The following is a 15,839-nucleotide window of genomic DNA, read 5'->3' on the forward strand; positions in this document are numbered from 1 at the left end:
ACAAAAATTGCGCACTATTACCGTGCATTTACCCCAAAGTGCCGAAAATTGTGCGTAGGTAAGAAAAAATAAAGGAAAAATGTATGCGGCAGGACCTATGGGGTTGCTACTGTACAAGTGTGTTTACCCTACAGCTAAGCTGTGGAAGATCCCGGGTAATCTTTGACAGTGATCCTCAATTTCTACCCTTAATTTTTCAGTTTCCTTTTGATAGTTTTCTTGCCCAAAAATTGAGCGCGCTCTTTTCTTATGTTTTTTACGGAAAACAAAATCTGTAGAAAATGCATCTTTTTCGCGTTGATGCGAAGGGTTGCGATAGGCAGCGATTTTTTGTGGCAGATATCAAAGAAAGTCGAATTCGGTAAGCGTTGAGAAATGAGTGTGTAGGTAGTAGGGTAGTAGTAGGTAATAGGGGGACCCAGCATCAAATGCGGAAGTAAAGGAAGAAACCGGTCACATTGTCATTTGGCATTGATTTCCGTTACGATTCCTTATGGTTCGTAGTTTTGGCGCGAGTTTTCAGTGAGTCAAGCATTAGTCACAATTAAACACATGCTTAAAATGCTATTCAAAATGACTACAACTATCCATGTTGCCATAAATCTTTCCACCGAAACGTAGTTACCCATTAAAGCTTCACATCCTTGATTCTCCCCTTGCACGGAACTTACAAGCCTTGTCTTATTTGCTTAACGAAAATTGGTATGTCATTTTAATTCTCTACATCAACAAAGACGAGCAAATTTCACCCACAACAACTGAGCATTGTTCTGTATTCTGGCTATCCCGTAACCTCAGCCGCAGGAACAGCCTCCCCCAAATCTAACTGCCTGCCTGCCAGCCTGCGTGCTTGCCCACGGTTCGTCATGCAAAGTGCGCCCCTTCGGTTTGGTCCTGCCAAGCGTTTAGTTTCTTGATTAATTTCAACAAAAACTTTTCTGTTGCCAGTCGTATTTACATTTACAGCCGTCCGGCCATCTGCGTGTGCGTATGTTTAGTCCATCTGCCAGTCTACGAGTATCTGTCTGTGCTTAGAGCCTTGTCGTTGTCCTGCGTGGTCTGTTTTTGGCAAATAATCAAATTGCATAGACACTGTCGACCGAGGCTGTTTATCTTTTGTTTCCCAGTGACAAGTTTAATCAGACTGCGAACGGTGGCGCTCTGACAAGTAGACAGGACGAAGTCAAAAGGATAACTATTGAAATTAGTTTGCATTTGTTTTTTGGGGTAGTATTTGGCTATTGATTTTCACTGCTGCGCCCTTAAATCATTGCAAGACTTTAATGCGGTTCTCTGCAAGCGTTAAGCTTCCGCAGAAAGGAGCACAAAACAAACATTAATTTTGCAGTTTTAATTAAAATGTTTCGTGCCACCAACACCCCAACCCCAACCCCAACCCCCACACATACACACATACAAAGCCACGCCAACGCCCAAACCTTTACATTTCTCAGTTCCTCCTTTCTACAAAGTTCTGTGGAAGGCAAAAAACAATAGCAGCTCGACCAGCCCGTGCACTCATAATCATAAAATGCGCTGTCACCGAACTGCACTGTTCAGGACCTTGTGGGGCAGGCCCAGTTCGGGGACTTCCCCACACGTCCGTCCATGCAAAGAGTACAAGTATATAGATATACATAGTCAAGCACACACACACTCACACACCTTCGCCCACCTTCAAGTCAAGTACACAGGGAAACGTCTCACCAACTACCAACATCCTACCATATCTGCACCACACAGCAACAGCAACAACAAGCATATCAACAGCAACACTTGTTATAATTACACCCAACTTTCAGTCCAATGACCGCCTTGATTCTTGTATGAATGTGTTTTTCTGCTTATATACGTGAGTATAATCACACCAAAATGCTCGTCGTTATGGGCGTCAATCGTTGGTATATAGTAGTATGCGCTTTCCTTACAGTGGCGCAAAACTAAGTATATACGTGTACTGTCAAAAATCTGATGGTCCTTACTAACACCGAGAATTTTTGATCCAAAACATCTAGAGACACCAAACTTAGTGTGTAGAGATGTCCAATCTTTTTGATTGCTGCTATAGAACCAATATGAAAACCACACTCTCATTTATTAAGATATCTAAAAGAAATTGAGCACATTTAAACGGTGTACTATAAACTCTAAACATATGTACATATATGTGTACACACATATGTGACAATTCTCAATTCTCTATTTAGCAATTCTCTATTCAGCAGGTCTCTATTTTACATAGCTTTCATAAGCTATCATCCTCACTATAATCTTTAGTTCCATAGCAACTACTATAGTATATACTTTTGTATCCTTTTTGTAAAAAATCACTTTTAAATTTATGCCAAAAACTTTGTTGTTATTTATTTACAAACGTATATGCAAATGATATGTTCAAAAGCACACCCTAGAAAGATCTACGTATGTACAAATGCTTGATCAATATATTGATCCGAATCTACTTATACAAGTAAATCTAGCCATATTCGTCTATCCGTCCCACTTTTACCCTCCTCCGTCCGTCTGCCTTTCTGTAAGAATGCAGGGATGTCTGGATTTATGAGGTAGACTTGGTATTCAAAATCACCCAAAAATTAAAATTTGAAAAAACTTGTAAATGGGTATATGTATGCACTCATTTTTAATGTTCGCCTGATGTTAGTACGAATTTAGAAATGTAAGCTGCTTGAGTTCACTTTCACTTCAAATTGTTCATAGGTCCTTATTATCTTATAAGTTGCAACTTTGCTGTTATCCCCACACCACTTAATTATGATTCAGCTGGGGAAATTGGGTATAGTATATATCTGAGAAAAACTGCATAGACTTTATTGGCAATAAAGCAGTGCACGTCAACACATATTGTAGGTATGTATGTAAAAGTGCATAGACCACACCCATTTCACTCAAGTAAAGCCACTAAACCCGCTACGTATGCTAATGTGAGTATTGCTCAGGGGTAATGGACAACAACAACAAAAAGCCGTGTATATAAAAAGTCTGATTAGAATGCAGCCAACGACAGAAATACGTTCCACAAAGTAAACGACAAACGGTGCGGGGTTGTTTGCCACAGTGTGCGTGTCGTAAGCGTGCTCCCGAGTGTGAGTGAGTTTTGCTTGAGTGAGACGGGAGAGTGAGCGAGCAGAGGCCAAACAATGTCGCAGTAGTAAAATAAGGAAAATGAATTTCCTTTTATACCAATGCACACACTCACACACACACACATGCACAGCGAATGCAAAACCCTGCGAAGGGCAATACGAAACGCCACAATACCGAGCGCACTCACACATGCACACAGAATCAGTGGAAAAGTACAACAACAAAAAACAAGGAAAAACTCCTGCATAAACCATGTCGGTGTGTCTCACATACTCAGCGCACACACACACACACGCAATCGCATGCACATAACGGCGCTGGCTGCATGGCTGTGCGAGCAACGGCAAGCAGCAAGCGACAAAAAAATGAGTGTTTTAGTTGCATATGGCAAGCGCATACGACGAGACGGTCGTCAGTCGGGTTGAGAAAGTGCGATAGAAACGAATTCGAATTTTTGCGTCGTGACTTGCAACTCTTAGTACGAAGCAGTGATCAACGCAAATTGAAATAAATAAATTACTATTTGCATATTTTATAAATATTAAATAGTTAATTAACATTGCGAATCAGCTGGTGCGTGTGTGTGCTAAGGCGATTTTTGTTTGCAAAGATGATGGTGCTACAGCAACAACAACAAAGACTCTGGGAAACGGGGAATAATTCAATAGCCGCTTCGGCAGCGGCTGCGGTGCAAGTGCACTCAACAAAAGCCGCCAGTAAACCGCCTACGAATCTACTGGACAGCAAGGATGCGTGTGTGAAGCGGGAACGAGAGGAGCCCAAGGATTCAGCACATTGTACGTCTTAAATTAATTTGCATACATGCATATGTACATACGTACATATGTACATACATACATATGTATTTCTGAAGGCAGTTCATCATTTGTGTTATGTCAAATTAATAATAGAGTTGCCAACTTTTTTACGTACTTACCAGGGTGTCACAATTGAAATTGAATTAATGGTGGCACTATTTACATACATACATACATATGTACATACTTGCGCAACTTTTATAATCATAAAATATATACATATGTATGTATGTAAGTTACAACTTTGTGAAATGAAATTTCAAAATGAAAAATTTAATTCACTTATTTTCAAAGCAATATCAAAGTATTTCATTTTCGGAATAGAATTCTAAAACGTCGTAAAAAATAGCACTCCTTCGCGCGTACATACATACATACATACATATGTACATACATATGTATGTATATGTAGTTCTTATGCAGGCATGCATTTGTAGGTTAGAGTGGACAATTTTAGTTGTGTATCAACTTTCACTTTCATGCCAATAATGACAATACATTTTATTACCATTCCGCAACTACCAATACCGATGATTACAATGAGCACGCCCACACGTCAGTGTCAGGGTCGAGACAATTCTAATTTCAGGACATTTGCTACGCCAATGCCGGGTTGTGATTGTCCATTATCTGCATAATGCGGTGTGGCCGCCTCCTGCAGATTTGCATACGATGCCTGGGCCTTGGCGGCAGCTGTTAGGGCCGACGACCCACTGAGCGTGTGATCATACTTTGTTTATTCGGCACACATCCTGCAGCAGTCACACACAGTTCTTGCTCTTTTCCTGCTACCTGTCCCAGTTATTTTGCAGTCACATAAAAAACAACCAAAAAAGGCCTTACCTTTTCCCTTAAAAACTGCTGGAAGGTCGTGCATCTTTTATAAATTTCTTCTGTTAGATCTTTTTGACCATAAACAAATTCTATATTTTGTAGCTAACCACAATAGCCAAATTTTCTGTAATTACACTTAAGCCGAAGAAAGTACACGGAAATGCGGTGTTGGCATTGCCTTATAAATTGCTTTTCATGACCCTATTGAATTCCCCTTCGGCCGAACTTCTCACTGTGCTGCATGCAGATTAGTTGACTTTTGAAAATCAAGGACGAGCAAATCCATTCCTTTGCACGTAGTGTAATCGCTGAATGAAAACCGCTACTAGGACTCCCCTGGCAATTCGAATATATGTATGTATAAGCCCCCTCACATTGCAAACAAAAGCAAAGTAATTTTTTTAGTAGCATCTACACACATATCCCCCATTATATCAACACACTGTCCAATGGCGTGAGTTTGACTTTTGGCGTAATCTGTATATTTGTAATACGGATGGCCAGTGCCTGGACATTATGCACAAGGATTCGGGCGAGAACATGCAGCGTACATATATTGTCGTAAAAATATGTTACTTTTTTGTTACTCTTGTGTCCCTCTTCATTGTGGCAAATGCTGAGCAGAGGACACTACTTTGTTTACGCCCCGGGGGAGCTATAAATTTAATATCTACTTTGCAAACCAAAAAAAAGGAAAGGCAAATGGCATAAAAAGTGGCTAAGCATGGGTATGCTCTGTGAGTGGACCAGGATAACGTTTAGGGGAATGGATTGTTTGCCACTCTCGGTCCTATTGAAATTTGGCAATAGGATTGTGTATGTGGATGTATGCGGATTTGCATGACAGCGTTCACCATACAAAGTATTAAAGTGAGAAAAGTCTTATCCGAGTGCTACGACTATCGTAGCATGGCCAGAAAACTTTGCATGTTGCGCTATAAAAACCGTAAATACTAATGGACATTTTACGAGCCAAGTGGACAGATTGGCATATGGGCAGATGGACAGACACTGCCTGCCTTTGAGGCAGGCAGACTCTGCCCAAATGTGTCAGAGCCACTCACCACAAACCGAGGCACGGACCACAACGCCACATGCAACTGGGCGTTGTCATTGCCCGCTGTCTGCAACAAATTGACAGAGCGGAGGAAAACGTGCCATTTGCATTAAAGTTTACAGCTTGCGACTGCTGAGTAGCGAAAACATGAAGTATAATAAATAAATAGTCAACGGCATTAACAAATTTGAGCAACGGCCACTCGAAATGGTCAAAGATGGGAGGAAGAAAGATAGAACTAAGGGTGCGTTACCCTCAGTTGGAACCCCTCGAGTGTGCAACGCATTCGATTGCGAAGGCTTTTACTGAATAATCGATAATCGGCCAAGCATGATTTTTGCATATCTACACCTAATTGCTTTTGCCATATAAGCTGTCAAAATTATGCGGCCATACGTGATTTTATTGCAAAACTAACCGCACCACCTACTTCTCCTTTCCAGTTTTGCGACGCATGTCAAACTCACCGACCCCGCCGTCACCTCTGCGATCTTTATCAGGTATGTAGCAAGAAAGAAACTGCAGTTTCCTCTAATCCTTTACCACAATTCAGGGAACATGTTTCAATTTTTGAGGGTCTCCTCGCTCGGCACGGGGACCGAGCTGTGGCCACTTTGTGGCAGACTCACATTAGGTGCACGCGCGCTGCTCACAGTATTTTTCTTTTTATAGCCGAAAAATATTTATTGATACTGTCTGCTGTCTGGCAGCAACCCCCGACATCAAAAGGATGCGTTTGCGCTAGGTATAGTTGTATGCATTGATAGGTTCCTTACTGCATAAGGCGCACGTGACGAAAGTGTGACCGAAGTGAGACACGCCAGTTCATATTTTAAGAATTATAGGGAAGAAACATAGATGTCAGCTCAGACCGTGAACACACACCATATTCTGGTTTTATATGCCGCGAAACCCACGAAAATTAAATTTAATCACCATACATACCAAATGGCGTTGCACGAAATTATATAACATAGTGAGTTTTAAAAGAAAGTACACACCAAAAGCAACATAAAAATTTGTTAGATGTCTGATATGAATTCTGCCACCAAAGAACAAACGCAGTCCTCTTTCCTGTTTCCTGTTAAAGAGAATAAATGCATTTTCATTTGTGTTGCTCACCTTGCTTTCGATGAAATGCTTTAACCACATAACAATTTTTTGTCTAAAAATGCTCTTAATAATAATAATGTTCCGGCCTTGCTCTGGTTTGTTCTAGCCTGTGGCTTAGCCATGAAGGCTAAAATCTAAAATCTAGAATAAGCAAACTTGTCATTCATGTTGCTTACTGAGCAGGACAAGGATTTTTAAACCCTTTACCAATAAGGTAAAAGGGGTCTATTAGGGTTATGCAAAGTATATAACATGCAAAAGGAAGCATCTCCGACCGCACAAAGTATTTATTTTCTTTATAAGCTTGACGAGAGAAATCGAAGTCGTCGTCCGTTCGTCTGTCCTTCCATCCGTATGGATGAACGCCTGGATTTCGGTAACAGCTGAGCGCACATTAACCAAACTTGATATGTAAACGCTCCTAGTCAATAGGCAACATTAGATTATTTTATTTTTTGCTTTCCCCCCTGTTCCCGCTGCAGAATTACGTCAATACTGTCCACATTTCAAAAGCTACTATACATCTATACACTATTATCAATCATATATATCAAATCCGAATCGGTGAATTCTAAGAAAAGTTATTAGCGATTAATTTAAAAGAATCTTCTGTGCGTACAATGAATTTTTGGTCCGGCTTGGTAGAACTAATACGGGAAATAGGCAAAAGTTTCTTAAATAATATTAAAATTGTTCTTAATTGCAGAGCATAAGTATTTAAGATTTTTGTGCTTTTTTTTCAAAGTTAGGAAAAGTACAGACATTGTTAAATCATTGAAGATGAGAAAAGCTCATTTACCGGACTTAGGGCATTTCCGTAGTCGCCATATAGGCAGGCCTACACCCACGATAGCGCACAGCGTCAAAACACTCTGACAGGCCCAGAGATAAATGTCCAAATAATGCCTCGCAGTTCTCTGAAAAGCAAATAGCAACCACCACCCGCTTAACTACAAAAGGTCCCTGCTTCTCGGCACACGAATCGCACACTTTTGACCCCGACCCCGGTCCCTACTTCAAACCCAGGGCACAAACAAAAACAACAATTTGTCAAATGTAAATTTTTGGTAGAACTGCGCATTTAAATGATTGCCAGCAATTATATAATGCTGCAGCGGGCGACCCTCCCCAGATCATAACAAACTGCAACTAATCTATGCAAAAACATGCATAGGGCACAACCATGGAGAGCGGAACCCACCCTTTGTGCTGGATAAATTAACAGGGTTGCCAAGTACTATGTAAATGCGTTATAAGGTCGTCTTGGGGTTACGGCGTCTGATAATTGTAATTAAAATTGTATTTTTATTGGTTTACACAAATTAGGTAGCAAGTCCTTGTTCCGTTAGGGTGCTAACAGCCCTAGTTTATATTCGTCCTTCATAATGCGAGAGTATTCAAATGTGTCACAACAGCAACAACAACAGACTCAGCAAAAAGGGTTGCTCTTGTGTCACAGGCCTTAACAAAAAACGAGGAATACCCTGCCCGCAGCCAATCAACTGTTGCTTCCTGCCACTCTGTTTAACATATCATTTGAATAGCGTTGAGGTGTGAAAGCGTGCGCCTAAGTGAAGGGTTCGCCACGACCCCGACAGCCACGGATACTCGTTTTTTAAGTGGTGCTTATGGGAAACGCAACTTGTTGACTGCGCTTCGTCGGCTTTTTGTATTCAAATCGAACGCCTCCTTGACGCGCGAAAGGGTACGCAAGGATTATTGTTGCGTGATGTTAATTGTAGTTGGGGTAACATGGAATTATGGCACAATGTGTGTTTATTGGGTGCTGCCGCCCCTTTTTGCGCATTATAGTACGCGTATAATGATTGGTTTTGATTGATTGTGTGCTTTTTTAAAATGCTTTGGCAGCCACCTTCTTTAGCGGCGCAGAAAGGCAGACACGCATTCTACACAGAGCGTGGAAAGTCCTCTGCAGTTGCAGTTACAAGTCAATATTAGCATATTATTCTCATACGTAATGTGGCTCATAATACCTTATGCCCATACTCGTATAGTATCCGTCTACCCGCCTTCGGATTTCTATCTATACAAGGATATGATTTCTCGCCTTTGCGCTAGTTTGAATCATCAAATGAAGGTATATACTATAAAACGAGAATTATTCTTACCTATTACGCGTTTGATGAACCATGTCAGGTACTAGAACAACCTTCCCATTATCCAATTTGAAACCAATATCTTTTTAAACTTTTTTTTTTTAAATTGCATCGTATTTGAGATCAACTTTTGCTGGACTAGAGACTAGAATACAGATAATTAGATTAGTCGGCACGGAATAGCATACCATATCATTCCCATCAATCGCACGGCACTACGCGTATGTAGATGCACTTTTGTCCAAAAGTATCCCCTCAGATCAGCATCCCCTAAGTAAATACACACACACACACACACACAAACCCCGAAACAAACTGAACGGCGAATATTTCATTTGTCAGTAAAACGTTCACACATTTCCATTGTGCGGCCCTACCAGAAATACGACAACACATCTGCCTTAATAGACAAAACCAGTACCAATAACAATAATGGGACACTCAGCGAGTGGCCCGGCAGCACCTGGACGATGTCTGGGGCCCATTGGAACCGTGTTGTTTGGAAAAATGGGTAAAATCGTTGAAAACAAACAAAGCAAGTGAGTCTCTAGCTGCGATCTGCAAGGAACTGAAAGAGCTCGAGAACGCTACAGAAAAGATGAGAGTGGAAAACCTGAAGCAAGAGTTGCGCATGTAGCTTCTTGACTTCTATTTGACTCAATCACAACAATGCAAGTTGCAACGTTGTTCCAGAGACGTCCTGCCTGCATCGGTGCCATTTGCAATGGGCCACCAGGAACCCTTTTGCAACGGGGGTTATTTGCAAGCCAATCGCAGGGCGCACCCCCTGCATGTAAAGCAACGTACAATTGTTACGAATTGTTTAAATTTGACACCCCTACCTCAAGTTTAAGGGTTGCATCGTCCGAGGGTGTTTTAAAAAATTTTACAATGATACAACATCGGCAAATACACACTGCTACGTGTATATACGATAGTATGTATGGGCCGGGTAACCCTTGCATATGTAGCATGTTTTCGCACTAGTTTATTTTCGGCAAATGTCTCAGCTAATTATATAAAACGATTTTTTACATGTACAAGTCATAAAAACAGCTGCCCACATGCATCCAATCCAAAAGTTTGGCACATGGCTTGCCCACCACCCGTAGGATTAGGCGGTTAGATGGTCGGCCGGCACTGACTCGCAAAGCGGGTTAAAAGTATCATTTAATGGAATCATTTAAACCTTTTATCTTTGTTCATGGGACACCTGGTCGATCACAAGGTTAAGTTAGGCTTTAGTTATTGCACGATTATATTAAGTTTCTTTTCCGGAAGCTCAATGCTATTGTCAGCTCCATTATTTAGCAGCGAGCCTGTCAATATTTTCAGGACAATTATGAAAGCCCAATTTGAAATTGAAATTTGAGATGCTGCGCATTTCTCAATAGGAAAGATAGCATTTCTATTACAACAGCTGCAAAAACATCAAATATCTGCCTATAGTATATAATGGTATTGTGAATTATTATGCATGATTGAGTTTTCCGACTCTGTATGCGAAAATTGGCCATCTACATGGCCACAAAGGAAACCCTTCCAGTTGACCGTTTATCGGAATTGCAGCAGGCAAACCACAAGACGAACAACCCAAGGACATAAAAGCGCCAGTCGGCGTGCACTCAATTGGAAGATTGAATAAAATTTGCCTTAAAAAGGCAGAAATATTGAAAAGTGAAGACAGTTTAGGAAGCCAAGGGGCCACAAAGGAGGCTGAGACTGGGTTAAAATCAAATTATGCGAAGCGTGTTGTTAGCAGCACTGGCTACTTGAACTTCATTGGGTTGGAAAATTGAAAAGCAAAATATTTTTATTAATAGTTGAACTATTTGCACAGCCTTGCCTTTGCTGACTCGTAAGATAACGCAATTTTCTTGTTCCCCTTTTCACTTCCAGACTGCGACAAGAGCTACGAGGAGGAGGAGGAGGACGAGACCTGTGAGGCGCCTCAAAATCTAAGCAACAAGCGCAGTGCGCGTGAGCTCAGTCCGGACCTGAAGGACGAGGTGTTAAACCTGGCGCGCAGCACACCAAAGCGTGCGGCATCAGAAGTCGACGAGCCAGTAGAGGATCAGCAGCAGCCTGCTACCGACCATCAAGTCTCACCAAACCTCCTGAGTGGCTTACAAACTCCGCTGGCACCGTTTTTGATGCAGAATTCGATGTGCTTCAGGCCGGAGGACATGCATCAGGCTTTGCAGCTTCAATTGCAGAGCTACATCGAAATGGTGCGGCAAATGGTGCCCGATTCCTTCCAAAATCCAAATATGGCCACCCAGTTTCTGCTCCAGAACTCCCTGCAAGCGCTGGCGCAGTTCCAGGCACTCCAACAAATGAAGGCACAACAACAGCAGGAGCAACAGGAAATGAGCACAGGCACAGACTACTCGAGGCCTCCGGCCAAATCCCCTCTACGCAGTCCCTCTCTAAGTCCAGTTGGTCGCCATGGCAAGCAGCAGAAGACGCCTCCCAACTCTTCCATTCCCGGTCCGGGCATGAGCAGCGCCGTTCTGACGCCTAACACGCCTAGCATGCTGCCTTCGCATTGTTATGGAGTAACAACGAGCACTCCACAGAACTCCAAACAGCACCACGGAGCCGCCACCGTAGCCGCTGCCATGTCCAACGCAGCACGTACGCTCGATCAGTCGCCCGAAGAAACTACCGATCTGGAGGAGCTGGAACAGTTTGCCAAAACGTTCAAGCAGCGCCGCATTAAGCTGGGCTTTACCCAGGGCGACGTAGGGCTGGCCATGGGCAAGCTCTATGGCAACGACTTCTCCCAGACAACCATCTCGCGCTTCGAGGCCCTAAATCTTAGTTTCAAGAACATGTGCAAGCTGAAACCATTGCTGCAGAAATGGCTTGAAGATGCAGACACAAGTGTGGCCAAGTCGGGCGGCGTGTTCAACATCAACACCATGACCAGTAGTTTGGCGACACCAGAGAGCATACTAGGGCGTCGGCGGAAGAAGCGCACGTCCATCGAAACCACCGTGCGGACCACGCTAGAAAAGGCGTTTCTGCTTAACTGCAAGCCCACCTCGGACGAGATAAATCAGCTCTCCGAGCAGCTGCACATGGACAAGGAGGTGGTGCGCGTGTGGTTCTGCAATCGACGTCAGAAAGAGAAGCGCATCAATCCTTCGCTGGATCTGGACAGTCCAACAGGCACGCCGCTAAGCAGTCATGCCTTTGGATACCCACCGCAAGCTCTCAACATGAACATGTCCAATGGCAACGCTAGTGGCAATGCCCTCCTGGAAGCCGTCTCCCTCTGCGGAAGTTCGATCAGCTCGCTGTCTCCTCATTATGCCATCAAGGGCGAATGATGTTGGTACTACAGCGAAGCGGCGACTGGCCCTCAGAGTAGTTTCTAATGGCGCACAGTTTGTGTACATATAACTAGCTCGTCCCCTAGAGTAGGCGCTCCGAATCTTCCCAAGCATTCCATTCTCCATATCAGTCGTGGGGTCATCCTGATGCCCCAATGGTAGCCACAACTTAGGTGATAGCCAGCCGTATCAGAAATCTATAACGAATTTATATTAACACGTGTAAACTGTGCATACCAGAGCACTCTGGCGGTATGCATCTACTCGTATATTGGAACAGTGCATCCAGCTACTGCAACAACATAGAGTTCCTAGGTTCCTAGACGTACGAATTTTTCAATTTTGCCCAAGTATTTATCTTAGCTGTTTTGTGTTTCTCCATTATTACTAACCACTACGAGTATGTATGTAAAAGTATATAGACAAATACATTTATTATGCATACAGGATACAGATATTGTTGTACGATGTCCAATTGTAAATTGATCTTAATATTTAGACGTAATGCATATGTATTTCAATAAAAGTAATTTTAAAACCTTTAAACAACGGTTCGTTTTGTCAATTGCCGTCCAAGTGGGGCACTTGGATCTCGTTAGTAGCTCCCTAAATAAATATTTAATATTTAACTTCATATTTAGTTAACTGATTTCCCCATTCCAGGAAAAGGCCAAAGACTTGCCCGGCTTGTCCGTTTGCCAGCCACGCGCCAAACACAAACACACAATTTTTTAATAAACTTCCTTCCCCGCACACACACGCACACACACATACACGCATACATATCCGAACTCACACTGGCCACCCCTTTTTTGGAAGTGGATTTGTTGGATAAGAAATCACTTCATCTCTGCCGTGCGACAGTCGAAATGGATTTGACATAGACGGGTGAGAAAGAGAGAGAGGCCCTTATTTGTATATGGAAGCAAGCGTGTAAATCCTTTTGCCAGCCTACACCACGTCTCCAACCCCAAAGCCGGCCCAAAGAGGCATTGTCCCTGGAACAATGCGATATGTGAAAGCCAGAAAAGAAGGGAAGATGGAAAAGGGTTTCTCACGTACTGGCACGTCATATGGCGCACTGAAATATTATTTCTCTATTTTGGCTCCTTCATTCAGCTCTGCATTTGCAATATTTAGATTAAAAGTTCAGCAGCTCGATATTTTTAATTTTATGGAAATAGCATTAGACTCTTCTAAAAACATCAAACATTACACCGATTCCCTTAAGTTACTCTCGCTTATATCCTCTGTCCATCCTCCTTTCAATACTATAATCTAATATATGTACGTTTCAGTTGCTGCCACACATCAAAAGGCACAGTGCCCGGTGGCTACCTATTAAAATCCTACAACTAACCCTCTACAACCCTCGAGCACCACTCACACATAATTGGAACACTCGACACAGAGCGTTGCTCCTTGAATGTTATCAGTCATTCGCAGACGGCCGCTTGTTCAACTGGTCAATGGGAATGTCCTCAACGAAAATCACTTTGAATTTTCAACCGAAATAATGCCGATAGGCAGGCCAAGCCCAAGCCCAATCCCAAGCCCACATCCAAATCCAATTTCTGGCATATTCAAAATGGCCTGGCTGCTCAGCTCAGCTGCCCAGCAGCTTCTGGTCGTTTCACTGGTCAAACAAAAAGCCATAACCCAAGCCCATTCAATGGGGTGGGTGGACGTTCGGCCTTACATCGCTCGAGGCTATTATTTGGGGCATGCGTTAAGGCGCGCTTAGATCGGCTGCAAAAGATTCTAGCTCTTTAATAGATTTTACTGGGCCGACCCATGCCGCTGCATTGGCAAAATTGATTCCATTTGAAGTGGCAGGATTTGAAAAATGTGTTTTCTCGCTCTACATTGTCTCACTTGTTCCATTTATAACAATTTCATGAAAATTTCAAATGCGTTTTAATAATAATGCGCCGAGGCATCATTAATCAAGCTGCTGGCTAACTCCCCAAATATAACAAACTACTTGTACAAATAAACAGAGCGCGACAATGCTAACGAATATTAAGTTTTGCGTTGTACCCTTCTGCAGCTCTGAAATTTAATTCTAGAAAGTAGATATGAAGTTTCATTGCAGAAGATTGTGTTTAGTCGTGTACTACTTGTATGTAGATCCTTTATGGCCCCCGCATCAACATCAGACGCTCCTGCCAGCAACATGCACAGGTCCTTAGTGCGGTTTTATGCGAGCAAATTAAAAGTGCTCCACAATTACATAACAAGCATATGTTCGATTTCTGCGTGATTGAATGTGCATTTTCTGCTTTGAATTTCAATTGGCGGGTGTCTGCTTGTCACGGACGATGAAGCAACCAGGAGCAAAACGAAATCCTTGAACCAGAGGCACACCCCTTTCGAGGTCTTTGTTGTCGTCGTCTGTCAAGTGAACACGAGACTTGAGCAAACATTCGAATAAAACAACAGCCAAAAAACAGAAAATACAATTGAATTACAATGAAAATATGAAAGGCTATAGTATATACATACATATGTATAAGTAGTATGTACGAGTATGTAGTAAGTACATACAAAGAGAAATCAAATATTTTGAGCAGCGAAACCGCATACGAAAATTAAGCAAACAAGCTTAAAATGCCCGAGAAAGAGGGACCGGCGAAACAAAGAAAATATCAAATAGGATACATATCTATATATACTACTTATAAGTAAGTATACTTATACAAGTATAGTAGATATACTTACTTATATAAGTATAGTACATATACTCACGACTCCAAGCTGAATTGAAAAGTTAAAAGTATGGGCTCGTGCCAGCAAATATTTGACTGGAAAAAAGCTAGAAAAAGCGCCAATTCAATATTTGTACACAAAGCAAATAGGGTGCGTTTGTGTTTACAAGTATATATACTATACGTATGTAAGTATATGTCTAGGGAAGCATAAAAATGACGACAATGATTATGTGTGCCCCAAGACATGGAGGCAAACAAACTGTCAATCACAATACAGAAATTGTAGCATTTGAAGAGCTGCCAGTAGAGGTATTGCCAAAATAAGTTTTAGTGGAAATTGTTTGAGTTTGCAATTTCTTTTTACACAATTTGAAAAATTGACTCCAAGGTGTTGCCGGCACCCTTTTCATCCGCCCCTAATGCATTTGACAATTAGTGCTTGCCTACGAGAACACGATCCAAAATCAAAGAAACACCAAACAAAAGAATATCAAAGGGCGCGAAAGTGAAATCCACACCATCAGAATTATTTCTCTGGCATGTTTATACATTTAATTAACTTACACATTCCCAAAACTTCCGGTTGGGGCCGAATTTCAGTAAGGAACGGGCGCAAGTGCTTTTAGATAGCACCCATCCAATCACACCCAAACGCACACCAAGCATACAAAAAAATGGGCTAAGAAAACAAAAGCCCAAAAAACGAAAAAAAACGCTCTTTTTCTGACAATTTGAGACCATTTCAA

General features: G+C 42.1%; 1 protein-coding gene across 1 annotated transcript; it reads left to right on the plus strand.

Moving 5' to 3' along the window:
• Positions 1-3,694: 3,694 nt before the first annotated feature.
• Positions 3,695-12,768, plus strand: LOC115628526 (POU domain protein 2). The gene is made up of 4 exons (XM_030524686.1): positions 3,695-3,902; positions 6,258-6,314; positions 10,944-11,131; positions 11,204-12,768. The coding sequence occupies exons 1-4, from the start codon at positions 3,716-3,718 to the stop codon at positions 12,377-12,379; spliced, it is 1,608 nt and encodes a 535-aa protein (XP_030380546.1). The 5' UTR covers positions 3,695-3,715; the 3' UTR covers positions 12,380-12,768.
• Positions 12,769-15,839: the final 3,071 nt, after the last annotated feature.

Source organism: Scaptodrosophila lebanonensis, unplaced genomic scaffold, assembly GCF_003285725.1.
Source record: "Scaptodrosophila lebanonensis strain 11010-0011.00,11010-0021.00 unplaced genomic scaffold, SlebRS2 tig00000118-arrow-arrow-pilon, whole genome shotgun sequence".
Lineage (NCBI taxonomy): Eukaryota > Metazoa > Arthropoda > Insecta > Diptera > Drosophilidae > Scaptodrosophila > Scaptodrosophila lebanonensis.

Bases quoted from the DNA above. Each gene is read 5' to 3' on its own strand.
- LOC115628526 (XM_030524686.1), top strand. From the start codon at position 3,716: ATGATGGTGCTACAGCAACAACAACAAAGACTCTGGGAAACGGGGAAT. The intron at 3,903-6,257 runs GTACGTCTTAAA...TCTCCTTTCCAG, and splicing joins GCCCAAGGATTCAGCACATT to TTTTGCGACGCATGTCAAAC. The intron at 6,315-10,943 runs GTATGTAGCAAG...TTTCACTTCCAG, and splicing joins ACCTCTGCGATCTTTATCAG to ACTGCGACAAGAGCTACGAG.